The 19743-nt window shown below is 39.4% G+C and overlaps 1 protein-coding gene across 1 annotated transcript in view; it reads left to right on the top strand.

The window, feature by feature from the left end:
• Positions 1-4293: 4293 nt before the first annotated feature.
• LOC132114915 (protein SSUH2 homolog) overlaps positions 4294-19743 on the top strand; it is a 32194-nt gene continuing 16744 nt past the window's right edge. Inside the window, exons 1-2 of the mRNA XM_059523311.1 lie at positions 4294-4357; positions 15477-15563. Of these exons, the coding sequence (XP_059379294.1) occupies positions 15485-15563 (79 nt within the window). The 5' untranslated portion in view covers positions 4294-4357; positions 15477-15484. The remainder of the gene's footprint in view (positions 4358-15476; positions 15564-19743) is intronic.

Genomic DNA, 19743 nt, shown 5'->3' with positions numbered 1-19743 from the left:
TAGGCGGAAATCCCGGGGTGGGGGCAGGAATATTTTGAGTCTCGCCTCCCTTTCCTCACAGTGCTTTGGTCCATTGACTTATCCATTGGATGAAGTGATTATTTTCTCTTTAATACAGACTACACAATTGTATTTTTCAAGGAGTCTCGCTATGTTAGCTATAATATAGCTACATGCTTGATGGCAAGGGTTGCCAGGTTTCACAAAAAAAATCTGCCTAATTGCTACTCAAAACTAGCCCAAACTATTGTGAGAACAATACATTTAGAACGAAATGTGCAAATTGTGTCCGCCTCATCTGGAAGGTAGGGCTTCCGCCCTGACGCATGTTCACTGCCAGTCACCTTTCCACTGATGAGTCTTTGCAGTGTGGATCGTGTCACACCCCATGCTCGTGATAAGAGGTGCACAGTCACTGTAATTCCTTTCTTCACTCCCTTCCTGTATTCATCTAAGGCCTCCTTCATCCTCTCCTCTTTCCACAGATTGTAGTTGTTTGGCCTTACTTTCCCTCCCTGTTTTATCTTTGTATCCTTTCCTCTCTCACAATTGTTTATGTGTGTTTGTGAGTGACACAGATGATGGCCCATTTTACCTCACTGGGTTAAGGTAAATTGGGCCGCCAATAAAAACATCACTTTTTCAAAAAATATGTTCCTATACCAAACTAACAACATTATTTCTGATTGATGCCATCAAGACAGATATTATGCATATTTTTTTTGTGCATGTTTTTTTTTTATAGATTTATCATCCTTATAATAGTTTAGTTACATTTGGTATGCCAGGCTACTTACCATGCAGCTCTCTGGTGCAGTCTTGATAAGAATTATTGCCTCACCCACCATGGCAACCATAAACCAATTAAATCACCTGTTACTTGTCAAGCACAGTTATGACAATAGTTTGAAATATTTTGTAGTCATTGGGTCTAAATTCCAGAGGGGCTAGGACCCCCAAACCTTAAATGGCCCATTTTACCTGATATCACCCTATATACTGTACATATAGTGTATTACCATTCTGTGTGTTAAAAAATAGAGAAGCTCTCTGGTAAATGTTGTGTACTTTATACACATACCACTAAAGACCGAGGACAGAGCAGTCTTTTCAAATGCCTCTATCTGCAGCGGGCCACCCCCTTAGTCTGCACTGCTTTAATACTGCTGCAAACTGTTTATAATTGATAATTTAAATAATTTGTATTCTTTACCTTTACTATCAATTTGGAAGTTTCAAATTAAATCTTATTGTACTTGTACAGTGACAAGATATTCTATTCAATTAGCTCATGCTCTTTCTGTATCTAACAAGCCATTGCTCAGTCATAAATTCAATATAATAATTAAAATAAATGATGGATTTAGGATGAAAGATGAGAGATCTAGGAGGTTTTTTTTTGTTTGTTTTTTGTTTTTACCATTGCTGCCCAGGTTTTTTCAATTTACAACTGCTTTTCCAGATGTTTAAACTTCCTCCTCAGTTTCTCCTATTCTACTGAGTGTGTAGAATAGGAGAAACTGATTCTACTAACTGTATTAACTTATATTCACTGTGTTCGCTATCAACTATGAACTACACCAAAATGTCACGGTTCGTAAACACGATAACAAATAATATAGATAAATAATGAACACGTCAAAAATAAAAAACAGAAACCTACAAGACCAAGTCGGAATGTCCCCCCATCCCCAATGTACTCAAAAAAAAAAAAATTCCTCAAACCGAGCTTTCCTCCGCTCTATAGCCTACAAAATACAATGATCTCAAAGCTCTGGCATATTAGTGACAAGTCCGAAGGGACCGTCTGCAAAGTTCATAACTAAAATGTTACTAATAAAATAGTCAATAACTTCACAGTAACACACTGTAGTGTCACCAAATTCAGTTTACACATCACTGCTCTCCTGCTGGTTATTACAATAGTTATTTCGAAAGTAATTGCTTTTGCACATTTTCTATGATTTTTTTATTATGAAAATTAGTTAATAGATTTACTGTAACACACTGTTTTCTCAAATTCAATTGTGAACTGGTTCAAGAAGATCCGGTAACATTTAATGATTAATTCGTGGACCGGATATCACTAAACTGCAGTGTTTTGAAATCTCACAACAGACCCGGAAGAGAAGACAATGCTGAATAAAGTCATAGTTTTTGCTATTTTTGGACCAAAATGTATTTTCGATGCTTCAAAAAAATCTAACTGACCCTCTGATGTCACATGGACTACTTTGATGATGTTTTTCTAACCTTTCTGGACATGGACAGTATACCGTGCACACCGTTTCAATGGAAGGACTGTGAGCTCTCAGACTAAATCTAAAATATCTTAAACTGTATTCCGCAGATGAACGGAGGTCTTACGGGTTTGGAACGACATGAGGGGGAGTTATTTATGACATAATTTTGATTATTGGGTGAACTAACCCTTTAAGTGTGTGATGGAAAAGTAACACCTCTTACCATACTGTGATGCCATGTCCCGGTGATCTAACAATTAATGCTACCTATCAGATTATGCTAAAGTAAGGAAACTTCCTTTACTCCTGGTAACAAACGTTGATTTTCATGAGATTTACCAGCGCATGCAACGCTGACCTCATACATCATTCCCCCGGAACTGCTTCGTTTACAACAGTGAGTGCAATCTAGATTAAAGTTGTTGTTTTTTTTTTGGTTTTTTTATTTCAATTGTATTAACATGTCCAAAATAAATAATTACAAAAAGAAAGAAAGTGATTTATATGTTTTAAATATGGATATTTTTTGGCATCCTTTGTTCACCTCATGGAGCCACTTTTTTTAAATGAATGCACTTTTTATTAAACTTCTACAGAAGTGATGCAGTGTAACACCCACTGAGTTGCATCTTATAGCTCGAAAGATCAAATACAATTTTTTAAATAACTCTGACTGGATTCGTCTGAAAGAAGAAAGTCATACACACCTAGGATGACTTCAGGGTGAGTAATATGGCTTAATTTTCATTTTTGGGTTAACTTACCCTTTATATTTATAAAGAATATCTCTTTTTGGTTTGAGACTTTAGTCTTTACAATCTTAAGGAAATTTTGAAACTACATCATATTACCCCTTTAAAAAAAATCATGAAAATCATTCAAAGGCAGTTATTGACAAAACAAGTGTTGTAGTAAAACCAGCATGAGAGCAGCAATGTGTTAACTGAATTTGGAGAAAGTACAGAGTGTTACAGTGGAGTTATTTACTATTTGTAATAATAATGCATGTAATTACTATTTTTCATGTTAAATAATCATATAGCCTACAAATGTAGCAAAAGCAATTATTTTGAAAATAAGCGTTATAGTAAAACCAACAGGAGAGCAGTGATGTGTGAAATGAATCTGGAGAAAGTACAGTGTGTTACAGTTGAGTTATTAGCCGGGTTTCCATCCAAAGTTGCAAATTTAACTTATGCACAAATTTTGTATATCGCACTTGCGAACAAGCAGCATTTCCATCCAACAAGTAAAAAAGACAAAACTCGTCACTTCCTGATAAATTGTCACTATACATTACTAAGAAAAGTAGGTTAAACTACTGAATATAATCATAATCAGCTTGGAGGAATTATTTTTTTGCAAAGTGCATTTCCATCTCCCATTAGTCGCATTAACCCTTTTTCGCTCAAGTCAAAATCACTTTAAGCAGGCATAAAAACTTAAGTTAAGTTTAAAATTAAGGCATTTTTATGTTTTCATCACTCGATTGTGATCCGATACTTTAAAATGCACATAAAAGCAGGGTTATGGAAACCCAGCTAGTGACTATTTTTCATAATACAAAAAATATATATATCACAAAAATGTGTAAAAGCAATTATTTTCAAAAACAACTGTTGTCGTATAACCAGCGGGAGAGCAGTGGTGTGTAAACTGAATTTGGTGACTGTACAGTGTTACTGTGATGATATTGACTATTTTATTAACATTTTTTCCGTTTCGCACTTTGTAGACGGTCCCTTCGGACTTTTCTCTCAGACAGCGCATATTTTGTACAGAGCGGAGAAAAGCTTGTTTTGATGAAAACTCGCTTGTAACTCGTTTTCTACATCAATACGAAATAAAAGAGGCGTCAATTGTGTAGTAGTAGAAACATTTTGCTCGCGAGTTATTGATCCGGAAGTCGAATCTGTGAATATCTTGCCAACTTTTTCCGAACTCTTTTTAAGTTCACAATCCGTTTGTAAAATGGAGAGGTAAGTTAAGAAAAAATGTTTCGTCATAACCGATATGTACATTGTTTGTGCCCAAGCTGACTTCGTTAATCTTCCTCTGAAGTGACGGAGCTAACCACGGCATCGTTAACCCGGTTTATGGATTACCAGCAGCAGGTAAGAGTTTACGCAGTCTCAGATTTCCACAGGACGGCACCCCATGACTACTTTTTCAACGCTAAATTTGGTAATATTAGGCGACCAAGTTTCTGCTTAACGCAATTCGAAAAAAAGCTATTTGCCCAGCCTATTTCGCTTTGTACACAGTATAGTTAATATGCAGTATTAATATTATTATTAATATTAAAATTAGCATGCAGAACTTGTTTTGTGTGTGTGCACTTGGATAGGTTAAATGCAGAGCACAAATTCTATAGATTATATTTATATATGACACTAAGTAATTTGCTTATGCAACTTTACACATTTACAATTACCTATTATTAAGCCTATTACTCGGAAATATATATTGTACGTTTTAATCCTCTGGAACACACAACAAACATCTTGATCTTGATTAGAACATGATGCAAAGCTGTGTCTCTTGTCATATTTAATCATTAATTTTGGAGAAAGATTTTTTTATTTTTTGTTAAAGGTCTTCCTTTAACGGACATTAATATAATACGACACTGTAAAAACAGTTTACAGTCAAGCTGTTATATTCCTGTTATATATTGTCCAACATTCCTAATTTTTCTGTTATTCATTTAATTTTATATTTTGGTATTAATTAATTGTTTATAATGCTAACACTTGAACATTTTCAACCGAAACTGACGTTTTCTTTTTGGTTCGAACTCTTAAAGAAATGTTCTTCTGTTTTTTAGCTTGTTCACTGTACACATTGTCACATAGCAGCTTTTAGCCATTGTTCTGTTTATATATATATATATATATATATATATATATATATATATATATATATATATATATATATAGTCAGAAATAACAAGGAGGCAACTTCCCGCGAGCGAAAATCAGTGGAGAACTCTTTGACCACAGCTGCTGTGCTTCAAAAGCTCTTGCAGCAGCTCAACACTGGTTTTCTCTGAGATGGTCGGCTGCAAAGCCTAAAAAAACTTCTAAATGCTCTGCTTTATTGTTAATTCTGACTGGTGACGCCGTGCGCAATGATAGTTTAGCGATTTTCCTTCTGTACTTCCTGTGAAGTATCGATTACCCTTATTCCCGTTCGCAGCAGGCATGTACCCATCGGGACTACCGGGAGATTCCCGGTGGGCCGCGGTCTGGTTGGGCCGGTGCGTTATGTATTTTGTTTTTAAATCATTAATAATCGAAAATATATTCGTAATTACATTGTTGTATAGTCCAATTCCGGCCTTATGTGTCTCTTTCATGAAGCCGCATGATGCTTTTTTTTTTTTTACTTTAATCACAATAATTTATTTAAAACATTACAAAAAGCAGTATAAAGAACAGATAAAACGACACGAGCGCATGATGCTGATGCGAGCTGCGAGACGTGACGTGTTCACTGCTCATTGGCCAATCAGAATCAAGTTCTAGCCTTGAAAAGCGTCCGCTTTTATAACTGCAACGAAATTCAATATGTTAAATAATAAAATATCTAAGCTTGAAAAATAGCCATAAGAAATGAGTATTTTGCTAAATATGTGCACTATAGTACATATTTATTATATTTTTACCTGTCATTAAATAATTGTTATTATAAAGAAAACTGCATTATATTTAATTATTTTTAACATTTAATAATACCAGCTGATGCTCTATGTCTCTGTATATTTACAGCATTTATGGGAGATATATTTTTTCAATTTGTAATCAATTGAGAAAAAAATCTCTTAAAGTGCCAGGCAGAAGCCTTATGCCTACTGTCGGTCTGTGTCATTAATGAGAGAAATAACTCACTGCTCTTGAATAACAGCTTTAACAAGGATATATATGTATGTATATGAGTGTGTGTGTGTGTGTGTTAAGTGAAGTATTTTACATTTGATTATGCAATATCTGTACCTGAAAATGGTGCTATGTATGATCTTTTTTTCTTATTTTATTACTGACTGTTCACTTGTCTTCATTAATGTTTGAACTTAATAGTTAGTGTTTTTAATGTGGTATTGAAATTGGAATTGTGAAATGAGATTGCTGCTTATTTACAAAGAAAACAATAGACTCAAATGATTCGCGAACCCGCTCCGAACTCTCGAACTGATTCAAATGATCCGCTAAGCGGCTCCGAGCTCCCGAACTGATTCAAATGATTTGCGATCCCCAAACTGACTCAAATGATTCGTGATCCCGTATCGAACTCCCGAACTGACTCAAATGATTCGCGAACCCGCTACGAACTCCCGAACTGATTCAAATAATTCGCGATCCCGCTCCGAACTCCCGAACTGACTCAAATGATTCGCGAACCCGCTCCGAACTCTCGAATTGATTCAAATAATTCGCGAACCCGCTCCGAACTCCCAAACTGACTAAAAATTATTCGTGATCCCCAAACTGACTAAAATGATTCGCGAACCCGCTACGAACTCCCGAACTGACTCAAATGATTCGCGAACCCGCTACGAACTCCCGAACTGATTCAAATGATTCGCGATCCCGCTCCGAACTCATCCACTCATCATCATCATCCACCAATCAGAACACACGAGAACTCTTTGACTACAGCTGCTGTGCTTCAAAAGCTCTTGCAGCAGCTCAACACTGGTTTTCTCCGAGATGGTCGGATCACTTCAGATTGTGGTTAATCTTGCAGATCATTATATCTACTCTTCCTCTCCCTGCATTTTGGTAATATAAAGATTCCTCCTTTGAACTCCCACCTCTTCTGTGGGTTTTATTGTTCTGGGTTTGAATTTGGGCTCCTGGGATCTAAAAAAAGAAACATTTTCAATCTCCTAGGTGAACGTTATGACAACACACTCTTGGAAAAAAGGGTTCATTGGGGTTCTATATAGAAACATAGGGTTCTTTACTCAACTCCAAAGAACCTTTTATTCTAAAAAGGTTCTATAATGACAAGAAAGAACCCTTTTGGCACAAGGGTTCTTTAGGCTATTGTTCATTCATATATTACATTATTCTGCAACATTTTGTACTTGTAATTAAATTATTGTTTGTAGTAACTTAATATCACATTTTAATCATGCTGATTTTTGGAGATAAAAACTGAAATGGCACTCTTCGTGTGATATTGATTAACTACATAAAATGATATAAATATATAAATTTTCTAACCCCCATATCTTTTTGTGATCATTCACATGTATTCATAAATGCATTTGAATACACCGAATAATGCAGTGAAAGATCGCACTCAAAATGCACACGCGAACTAGTATGACTTCATCATGTAACTTTACATTAGCCTAGATGCATGCACTTTTTAGGCACGATTTGTTTAGTTTTTGAATATACTTGATACTGTTAAAAGGCACATCATTAAAACAAAAAATACGAGTTCACATATCACACCTAAACACGCTTGGAAAACGTAATTAGAACTAGCTACTAAATTAGTTAAAAATGCCTATCCATACTATACAGCTATGATTCGCGAACCCCAAACTGACTCAAATGATTCGCGAACCCCAAATTGACTCAAATGATTCGCGAACCTGCTCCAAACTTCCAAACTGACTCAAATGATTCGCGAACCAGCTCCGAACTCCCGAACTGACTCATATGATTCACGCTCCGAACTCCCAAACTGACTCAAATGATTCGCGAACCCGCTTTGAACTCCGGAACTGACTCAAATGATTTGCGAACCCGCTACGAACTCCCGAAATGATTCAAATGATTCGCGATCCCCAAACTGACTCAAATGATTCGCGAACCATCTTTGAATTCCGAACTGACTCAAATGATTCGCGAACCCGCTACGAACTCCCGAACTGATTCAAATGATTCGCGATCCCGCTCCGAACTCCCGAGCTGATTCAAATGATTTGCGATCCCCAAGCTGACTCAAATGATTCACAAACCCGCTACCAACTCCCGAACTGATTCAAATGATTTGCGATCCCTCTCCGAACTCCCGAGCTGAATCTGCCACGTCTCTGTTTTTCTCACACAACCTCTGTGATAATTCCAGAGCAAATTACCTACTGTTTTTCAGCAAACTCAGTGATCCTCTGAGAAAACTAATCCCGCCCGAATGCGAATGTCTGTGATTGCCGGTGATATTTTATTTCACAACGCGTTTCCTTGTGTGTTTTGGCCAACGTGAATTACCGTAGATGCTCTTTCCGCGCGCATGTTTGATATATTTGCTTACCGGCAAAGAAAAAAATAAAATAAAAATAATAATAAAATCAAGAGCAAGATCAAGTAAACTGTTAATACCGGCTATTGTAAAATCAGCATCAGGTAAGATTACTCACGTTCATTTATGCACTCAGTTACATAATGTTTTAATAACATATGTACCTTTATGAAAATTAAACATACGGTAGGTTTAGCCTACTACACACACACACACACACACACACACACACACATACAAAACAGGAAAACAAGTTAAACTAAAGGAACCACACATTAATATGGTTTTGCTATACTAGCCATTTAGTATTTATTGTGTAATAATACTAATGGCAATCATTTTGAATGAATGCAATGCATGCATACAGAGCGTGTGATTTCTGAAACGCCCAGATAACATGGAGATGTTAGTCCCGTCCGAATTGGTACATGAAAATCGCAGACGTCAGGTGGTAAGAATCGAAACTCAAACGTAGTTTAGAAAACTAGTCCCGTCCGAAAAGGGCTTAAGACAGCATTGAATAGATTGTATAATATGCTGTTATAACAGCATATTATATAATCTATTCCATGCTATCTTGGAATTTTTTTATCCATTTCATAATTTGTTTATTCAGGTTGAGCTTAGACCAAGAGCAGAGAAAGACACTCACTCCAACTCAACTTTAAATTACTTTTAAGCGCCCCAAGTCAGATAGTCACATCCTAGAGTTTTTTTTTTTTGTCAAACCACCCTCAGAAGAAGACAAAATACCTGACAGTACAGAGAGTGTTTAAGTTGAGTGTTTAAATCAACAGTACACAAAGATGGCGCAGACAGACTGTTGTCTAGTTTCCGTGCGCCGATTGCTTTGGGCCGGGTTTAGTCAATTCAATTCAATTCAAGTTTATTTGTATAGCGCTTTTTACAAGACAAATCGTTACAAAGCAACTTTACAGAAAATTATGTTTCTACAATATTTAGTAGTAGCTTATAAGTGGTGACTGTCAGTTTGTGCATGTATGACAGGATTTTTAGAAAAATTAATACAAGACGTAGTCAGCCAGACGATGAACATTATTAATATTATTAATAATTAATAATTATTATATGATGCAGTCACACTTGTAGCAATATTTGTTAGTTCTGCTTGTTGATTCAGGGTTAGCATCATCTGAGGTCCTCTGAGGGTCAGCATCAGCTCTTCTCAGGTGTTCTGGATCCAGACTGGAGCTTGTAAATCCCATGGCAAAACATAGTACCTGTATAGTTTTGTAATCGATCTATGAGTATGTCATGATCTATGGTGTCGAACGCAGCACTAAGATCAAGTAATACTAGAAATGAGATGCAGCCTTGATCTGACGCAAGAAGCAGGTCATTTGTAATTTTAACAAGTGCAGTTTCTGTGCTATGGTGGGGCCTGAAACGTGAATGATCTCGTTCCCTATTCAGGGAACTGTGGTTACATACGTAACCGAGATGTTCCCTTTCATAGGTCATTTCGATCCTGCCGCAGCACAGACATCATATATAGAAAAACCACTGAGAAAGCTTATGATGAAGCCACTGCTCTCGTGGAATGAGCTCTAACTCCTAAGGGCGAAGCGAGTCCGCGCGCCTCATAGGCTAAAGATATAGTCTCCACCAGCCAATGGGACATGCGCTGCTTTGTGACAGCATGGCCTCTATTTTGTGTCCTAACAGACAAAGCTGGTCGGACTCACGCCATGGAGCTGTTCGATCAACATAAGTCTTCAGCACTCTGACAGGGCAAAGACTCAGATCTCCTGGCCCCGCCTCTGCAGGGGGTAAAGCCTCCAAGACCACTTGTTGAAAGTGAAAAGGGTTCGAAGCGACCTTAGGGACATAATTAGGCCTCGGTCGCAGCAATACTTTCACAGAGCCTGGTGCAAAATCCATGCACGAGGGCGAAACAGAAAAAGCCTGTAAATCCCCAACTCTCTTGAGGGAGGATAAAGCCACAAGAAGAACTGTCTTTAAAGTCAGGATTTTATCCGGTATAGTTTCAAAGGGCTCAAACGGATGCCCTGATAAACCTTGCAACACAATGGATAAATCCCATGAAGGAACTCGCACAGGGCGGAAAGGCCTGCCACGTAAACTTTCAGAGTGACTGGCGTTACTCCATCAGAGAAACGGTCTTGAAGGAACTCCAGTACTGAAGCCACTGGGCAGTGAACCGGATCCAATTACGAATTCCACACCTGGTCGTATACAGTTTCCATTTGAAGGCATATAAGCGTCTCGTAGCGGCTGTCCTAGAATTCATTATAGTCTCGGTGGTTTCAACAGAAAGACCGGGACATATTAACTCACTCCGCTCAGAGGCCACTCTCAAAGCTTCCATAGATCTGGCCTTGGGTGCCAAATCATTCCCTGTGCTTGCGATAGTAAGTCCTGTCTCAGGGGAATCTCCCATGGAGAGCCCGCTAACAGACTGACCAGGTCCGCAAACCACGACTGTGTGGGCCACCACGGAGCCACCAGCAGCAGCTGCTCCACTCTGTCCAGCCGTATCCTGGATAACACCGCTGGAATTAGACGAATCGGGGGAAAAGCATACAAGCTGGATAGCAAATCCACTCCGAAGTTCAAACGTCCGGGGACATGAACCGCTCGGATCGACAGAAATCTGTTCTGAGACCAAAGAAGAATATTTCTCGCCAGCCTGCACAGGGGGCGAGAGCGTAATCCTCCTTGATGATTCAGATACGACACAACCGCTATGTTGTCTGACCTGAGTAGTACATGACGGCCGATCAGCAGATTCGAGAAATACTGGAGAGCTAGAAAAACCGCCAGTAATTCCAACCTGTTTATATGCCAACTGCGTTGTGTCGCCGTTCATACTCCGTGAGCTGGGCGCCCTTGACACACAGCTCCCCAACCAGTCAAAGACTCGTCCGTCGTGACAGTCTCTCGGTAAGCACAAATCCCCAGCCGAACTCCAGCTAGACATGGTTGACATCCATTGTCTTATTGACATAACACACCTCCGTGTCACCGAAATCGTCCGATGCGGAAGACAACGGGGTGAAATGTTTCAGCTTGTCGCCCACCACTGAAAAGGATGCATATGAAGTAAGCCCAGACGGATTACAGGGGATGCTGCTGCCATTAGACCTAAAAGTCTGAGGCACAAACTCACCGTCACTGTGCGACCCACTTTGAAGTGACGCACGCATGACGCGAGAGACTGAGCGCGCGGGAGAGATAGTCTTGCTGTCATCACGCGAGAGTCCAAGTCTATTCCCAGAAGGTTATCCGCTGAGAGGGAATTAAAACACTCTTCTAGAAATTCGTGCATAAGCCCAGGCTGTTTAGATGATTCAGCACAAGATCCCGATGGGAGTGTGCTTGAGTCTGCGATTGTGCTAACACCAGCCAATCGTCCAGGCAATTCAATACACGAACGCCCTAGAGCCGCAACGGGGCCAGAACTGCGTCCATGCGTTTCGAAAATACTCGATGAGCCAAGGCTAAGCCGAAAGAAGAACACAGTATTGATACGCTTTGCCCTCTAAAGCGAATCTGAGGAACTTCCTGTGTCTCTTGATGATCTGAATATGAAAATATGCATCCTTCAGATCGATTGTGACAAACCAACTGTTTGGTTGAATCTGAGACAGAATAGACTTTACCGTTAACATCTTGATTTTGCTCATCTTGAGTGCAAGATTCAAACGGCGTAAATCGTCACTTTTATTTATTCTACCAAAATAGCGGCCGTAAAACCTGACTCCATCTGAGAGGGGTCTACTTTTATAGCCCCTATTCCCCGCAGAGATGCTCCTGCCGCAGCACCACGATTTGGTTAACAACCATGGGAGATTTCCACGGCAAAAAGGCGGGCCTTTCTGAACTGAATGGTGTATCCGTGACGAATTGTGCGTAACACCCATAGTGAAAATACCGGGCAAGCGCTACCATGCGGCCCATAAAACGTAGTGGTTTCCAAGCCTCCGCCTGCAGCGTTCCCACATGCATTAACGTCCGAGCATGGAAAGCTCACAGCGTCCGTAAGCTAGGAAAGCGCACGTGTAAAAGTCACTACGTTTCATTGTGTCTAATCCTGAAGCGTATCCACGGCAGAATTAAATCCAACAGAATGAACATCGGGCCACGCCGCTAGCATGATTACGGCAGCTGTGTGAGCCGTCATAAACAGGCCGTCTTAGTCAGCCTCTTGTGCCGTCCCTCAAACTCTGAAGGCTGGATTGTGCAGAGTGTCTGAGGGGGCACTCAAGTGATAGCTCGATCCAATGATGCTCGAGGTGCCTTTGCTGCGAGACAGTAAGTGTTAGAGCATGGGGACTGCAGTGAGGGGGTTGGATGTGCATTAGCAGTCCAACAGCACTCTCTAGTGGAGGGCACAGTCCCTGACCAACAGGAAGGGAAGCGCATGCGTCAAAGTCGCTGCGTTTCGTTGTGTATAATCCTGAAGCGTATCCACAGCAGGATTTAATCCAACAAGATAAACATCGGGCCACGCCGCTAGCGAAAACGTGGCAGCTGTGTGAGCCGTCATAAACTGGCCGTCTTTGTCAGCCTCTTGTGCCGTCCCTCAAACTCTAAAGGCTGGATTGTGCCGAGTGTCCGAGGGGGCGTTCAAGTGATAGCTTAATCCAATGATGCTCGAGGTGCCTTTGCTGCAAGACAGTCAATGTTAGAGCGTGGGGATTGAGGACGAGAGGCTTTTGCCGTCCAACTCAGGTTTTTTCGGCGAGATTAGCCAAGGTGGCGCTTGACCGTTAACATCCCCATCATAGAACGGTTCACTGCTCGGGCAGTATGTTTGGTAGCACTTAGCGCCAAATCTGTTGCCCCCGCAGCTTTTTCACAGCCTCCGGTAATATCTTTCTCGTTAAGAACCACCATAAAGTGAAGTAAATTTGCCGAGATTAGACACGACTCGACACGCCTTCGACGAGACTTTAGGCTGCGGCCGAGTTCGGCGCGATCCGTTCGGCTAGAGAGTTCGTCCACAGCGGCATCGCTGTATAACAGCAGTCTGCCATGTCAGCAATGGTGGCCACACCCGCGGCATTCGTGACGTGCGCTGATTAAGGCTGCTTCTAGGACCTGGAAACCTCTTGGTGGAGGTCCGTGAAGAAGGGTAGCGGCTCACGGGGGGGGATAGTTTATCCACCATGCGGGTAACCACATTCAACAGCTCACTGAGGAAGGGGAGGCGCGTTTCTCCTGTCCGCTCGGAGGGAGAGAACCGCATGTGCTGGCCAGAGCCTACTCTGAGTCCGAAGCCACACACATCGCCCCAAACCACCACCTCGTAACGCAGAAGCATAACGGTGGGGGTTAGACGCGAGGCGACCTATAGAAAATACACTCCAGAGGGCAGAACTGTAGCCGCAGGCTATCACGGAGAGAACATGTAGAGTGGCTGCTAAACGAACCTCTCATGAGTGCCTCCCCATGATAAACCCATTATACAGCTCTTACCTTTCGTTGACTCATCGCGTCCGCGAAGAGGAGATGAACACTGCTCGAAGAAAAAAATGCTGAGAACGCGAGATGGTTTCCTTAGGGCACAGATGATTCGCTTTCCTGAAGGAAATGAAATCTGAGCGAAATAGCTCGCGGCACTCAGGTATACGATGCGTACGCATGCGTAGGGCGGTGCCAAGCGCTATTTGGCCAATAGGATTGGCGGGATGGTATAGGGCTTCAGACATTCGTCACACCGAGAGGTGTTCCCATACGGTGATGTCACCTCAGCATCGGAGTGACCTATGAAAGAGAAGAGTTGTGTCGTTTTCTGTACCTCCAATAAACTAACAAATTATAAAATGAAGTTCTACATCCTTCCTAATAAACATACAGAACCGGAAAGGATGACAAAATGGCTACAAGCAATGAATTGTGAGGATGATCAAGGGAAGTTGTGGAAATCCCAAGACTAAGCATGTGTATGTGTGCAGTACGTCGGCATTCATCACAGGCAGGCTACGTTAACATTGTGTTCATTATTAACGCTATCAAAACTGTGTAAGGTTGTTTCAGAAAGTGGCATGTATATATAATTAGCCTTATCATTCTACCTTAAGCAAAACTATGTAAAATTAGCCTAGTGTCGAACATAAACCCATTTACCCACTTAAAAAAGCGTGTGGACACGTAACAACTTAGCTTTGTGTCAGAACTTTTACACTTTCATTCATAAATTCACCCCGTCTGCGTCTGTGCGAAACGATTGAATCGCAGAATCCAGTCAAAAATAGAACTTGCTGTATAAAGCAAAACGTCACAGAATTTGGCTATTTTTGAATGAATACATCTATATTAGGGCTGTAAAATGAATCAAATGTCTATATGGACTTGTGTATATGAATATTAAAGTTAAAAGAGACTAAAATTGTTCTACGCGTCTCTGGGAATGAGCGCTCAATATATGCATTTTTGTCATTCAGATACACACGATGTTCGCAGTGTTTTCCCCCACGCCGACTCCGCCCTCGCCACGCCCCCAGCTATGACTAGATGCCGACTGTATGTATTATCACCTACTCCACCAGCCTCACAGGTCTTGGCCCCGCCCCACTCGTGACACTAAGTTACTAGTAACTAGTTACTGTCATCAGATGTCATCACCATAAGATTTTATTTTTAAAATGTTGCACCCTGTTTTGTCCCATTTCTCAAGAATCAGTGGAATACCATTTTCAATAGTTTTTTAAAAATGTTGGGGGGAGGGTGGGTTAAGCAGAAAAATACTAATAATAACTGGTTATTTATAGAATGTATTTATAGAATGTATGGATTTTTCACAAAGGTATTTCAACACAGGTCACATAAATCACAATAAGTATTTCAGAAGCTGTGCAATAAATACATAAATGTTAGAACGTATAGTGCATTTTTTGTGATATTTGAAACAGAATGGTTACTATATGTCTTTATTGGTGCACATCCAGTGAAAAACTGACCTATCCAGTTCATTTAAATCCCATTCAGCAACAAGCATGCACGGACCTGCTGCACCCCCTGCAAACATGTTCGATACAGTCCCTGGATATGAAGGAACACTGGCTGGCGGAGGCGGTAAGAAGCATGCAAGTGCATCTAACAAAACGCTTCAGCATGAGAAAATGTGCTTGGGCAATTATGGTGCATTCAAGTTATGTCTGAAAGGTCATGTTTACAAGTTGAAATCACATAAATGTCACTACAAAATAGTAATTACAAGTGAAAAACTTTAAGCCCCAAGTTTCCGAATAGAGGGCATGTTAGTGCAAGTTGCATGTACAAAATACCATAGTATTGTGCAGTTACCATATAATATATAAAAATTAAATTTAAAGCACCTTCAGAAATTTTATAAAAACATATAAAAGCAAAATCACAGATGCACATTCTCTTTCATCATTTTGTAAATGCAGAGAAAACCTTGTTGAATTTTATGTTAGGTATAGGGCGCCCTTTGTAAAGCGGCTCACGCTGAAAATAACAGCAACATTTTGTCACATTTAGCTTCAAACAATGTTTAAAAAAACTGGTATGAATTTTTGACGGTCACTTTTTAGCACATTTACAACAATATTTGTCAACTTAGAGATATTTTAAATAGTTAAATATAAATATTAAATGTTAAACCTAAAAGGTAAATGTTAAATCTAAATGCTAAATCTAAATGTTAAATCTAAATGTAAATGTAAAATGTAAATGTTAAATATAAATCTAAATGTTAAATATAAATGTTAAATCTAAATGTTAAATCTAAATGCTAAATCTAAATGTTAAATCTAAATCTAAATGTAAAATCTAAATGTTAAAAATCTAAATCTAAATGTTGAATCTAAATGTTTCGGTTGAAACTAAATATTTAGCTAATATGCAAATTCAAAATGCCGGAAGTGCCAAAATAAAAGCTTGATGAGGTCAGATAAGTAACAAATAAAAACCTCTCATCCGAGGAAATTGACTCTTGGACATGGATTATCGTGATAATGACTACCTAAAATAATAAACACGTTTGGAGAAACTGTATTTGAAGAGTAGGCTAGTGTCACTTTTATGAAAATGTTTGCATGCTTAAACGCCAGCAAGAGCCTATGCTCTCAGCTAACGCCCATTCGTTGGACATTTTGAACAACAATAGCGTCAATAGTTACTGTACCTGGTCAGGGGTGGGCGGGGAAATAGGCTCTTGCGGCCGTTTAAGCATGCGTACATGACAGAGAGTGATGACATGATGAGTGATACAGTCTATGGTGAGGACATAACATTCAGTCAAAGTGAGACCCCTCGTGGCTGGCTATTATGGCTACAGGTCATCATAAGCCCCACACTTTTCATAAAAGTGACACTAGCTTACTCTTCAAATACAGTTTCTCCAAACGTGTTTATTATTTTAGGTAGTCATTATCCGGACTATAAGTCGCATTTATTTAGACCCAAGAACCAAGAGAAAACATTACCGTCTTACAGCCGCGAGAGGGCGCTATATGCTGCTTAGTTTGTAGGTGTTGTTGGCAGTATGACCGCTTTCACAGAGGGCACAGAGTAGAATATTGATTACGTTTTTTAAGGGAAGCAGGGGTTTTAGGCAGGATTTGATGCATAAGGTGTATGTAGATATTAATGTTAGGGAACAATGTGAATGATGTGTAGGTTAAGTAGGAAAACATATTATCTGATCCACACTCCGGAACAGAAGAGGGCGGTATTGCACCAATAAACTGGATGCCAACCGCCGTTAAACTGGAAAGAAGACGAATATGACAGCTTGTTGTGAGTTACAATGGTGAGAATATATTTTTTCACGAAATAATTATTTAAATTTAAGAGTACAAGTTATTTTCATACAGTGGTATTGATTTTGGAGTTAATAATCTATTAAATCTAAGGTGTAAAGTCAGCAACATATAAACAAAAGGTGTAAAGACGCTATCCTCCGGTTTCACAGGCAAGACTAATTGAGCCATGGCCTGATCCTCGCTTAATCTAAACCCTGTTTGTTACTTACATAATATAGCATATTTGTTATTGTGCTGTAAAAACACGTTTTATAATGAATAACTAACAGGGGAGCTCCATTATGTACACAACTCAAAAGTGGATTTACATAAACCATTTATACATCTTGAAGACTATTACTAAATGTCTATCATCTGACAGGATAGTCTTTGATAAGTATTGCAGGTGAGCACATTTAACAGACATGAAACATGCATCTGAGTTCACTCATTGTTGTCAACACTGCTTTAGATGAGTGTAAGTCATGTAATCAAACAAATCTACCTACAGTAACTAAACACAGGTTATCTATTTTATTTGTCCATTTGCAATATTGATAATTTTAGGAACATTTGTGTTGTATAAAAAGCGAGTTACATCATTTACTAACTCAACATGCAGATGCAGTATATCACAGATAAATCACAGAGGAGACTGACTCTTGTCTGGACAGATGAGACACGTGTGTGTTTATCTGCTGTAGAGTAACTGATGAAGGAATGCTGCCATCAAAGGATTTGTGTAAGTACACTACAAAAATAAATGAAACATTTTAATTAGTGTAATTTCAAAGAGTTATAACAGCACTTTTCTTATTGTTGATTTCTGTGCATTTGCTGCAGATCTTTTGTGGTGGAGCAGGACCTGCAAGGAAAGGGGGAAAAAAGGAAATACCTGATACCTGTATTGTGTGTGTGTGTGTGTGTGTGTGTGTGTATTTGTGTAGGTTATGAAAATGTCTGCAGACTGGTGTGTGCACTGAGGATGGAGAAGTCCACTGCAGCATCCGGAAAAGGTCCAGAGATATGGATGAGATGCTCCATTACTCCAGCTCTTACTGTCTCATCAGGACCAGATGCTGCTGTGCTCTCTTCCTCATCGGTGGCCCCAGAGCAGCAAGAGCATCTAGAGAAAGACCAAAAGACACTGAGGATTTGATTTTGGTAAAGTTTGTTCTGCTGGTTTCTGTTTATACAATGAAGGCTGACTTTCAGAAGCTTCAAAAGCATCATCAAAAAATGTGATAGAGCTTTTATCTGAAGTCATTGACAGTGCTCTTATTACAGGGGCCTACAATCCTCTGATCAACCTGGAGAAAAGAGCCGTGCTCACAGACATACTGGTGGTTTTGAACCAGTTCAGTGGTTTAGCCCACTACAAAAATAATAAATTAATGCATGTACTTGTAAACTATGTGTAAATGTTTTAAAGGTAGTGGTGCTCGTGGTGCCAAGAGCAGGCACACGATTGTTTGGAGCAGACACAGCAGCAGTCAGATTGTCCTGCACTTGTTCTTCTGCTCTCGCTTCAAGGTTGTGTGGTTCAGATAGCCGACATCATGGTCTTCCTCATCCTGTTGCTCAACGACATCCCCGTTGAGAAGAGTGAGACTGTGAAGCACAGCGCAGCAGCAGAATTGGCACAGCTGTGTTGAGATGATAGTAAGATGTGGGGTTCACCATCTGTAAATACATGATTGTTAGAACAGTAAGTTTGAATGAAGTTTTGTTTCATGTGTTGTTAACTTGTACATGTATTTATTTATTGTGATGCTAACATTTATACATTCTTTTAATCATTTAAACATGTTTCTTGTTGTCAGTAAATAAAATATAAATATTTTATCTATTCGTGTATTAATTGCTTGACTGAAAACTGATGCATTCACATCAAATGCATTAGTGTATATTCATGTATAGCTATGTCACGACAGAAAATACATTTTGCTTCTTTTACTAAAATGTAATTTTAAGGAAAAAAATTTATATAATTATTGGTTGGCATTTATCATTATTATTGCATGTAACTGTTGGGGTGGGCAAAGGATGCAATTCATTATGGGGTAATCTTCATTTTTGAGTAGTAATACTTACATTTTTAGAGTATAAAATCATCAGTCTTCTCCAAAGGTGAGATCTTCGAGCAGTTGTTCGGCGTGTGCAGACATTGTAGAGTCGCTGAGAGAAACTGTACTGGACTGTGGAGTTAGTGATGCTGTGAAGTGGTAGTGCACCTGTACCTCTTTTTTATTATCATTGCCAAACTTATAACATAAAAGATCAGGGTAAGACAGTTGTATTTAACAATAACAATCATAACGCCATAAACAGTAAATAAAAATGTAACATGTTCATCATATGAGATCCTATACAAGAAAAAAAAAATTACATAAAATAATTGAAAAAATATTCTAGAGATAACGATTTTGGGTTTTCTAATTCTATTAAAAAAAAATCACATCAGTGGAGTTAAAAATATAAAAACT

Source organism: Carassius carassius, chromosome 34 (assembly GCF_963082965.1).
Source record: "Carassius carassius chromosome 34, fCarCar2.1, whole genome shotgun sequence".
In the NCBI taxonomy this organism is placed as follows: Eukaryota; Metazoa; Chordata; class Actinopteri; order Cypriniformes; family Cyprinidae; genus Carassius; species Carassius carassius.
Note: the sequence above shows the minus strand (reverse complement) of the source record. Positions and strands in the feature narration are given on the sequence as shown.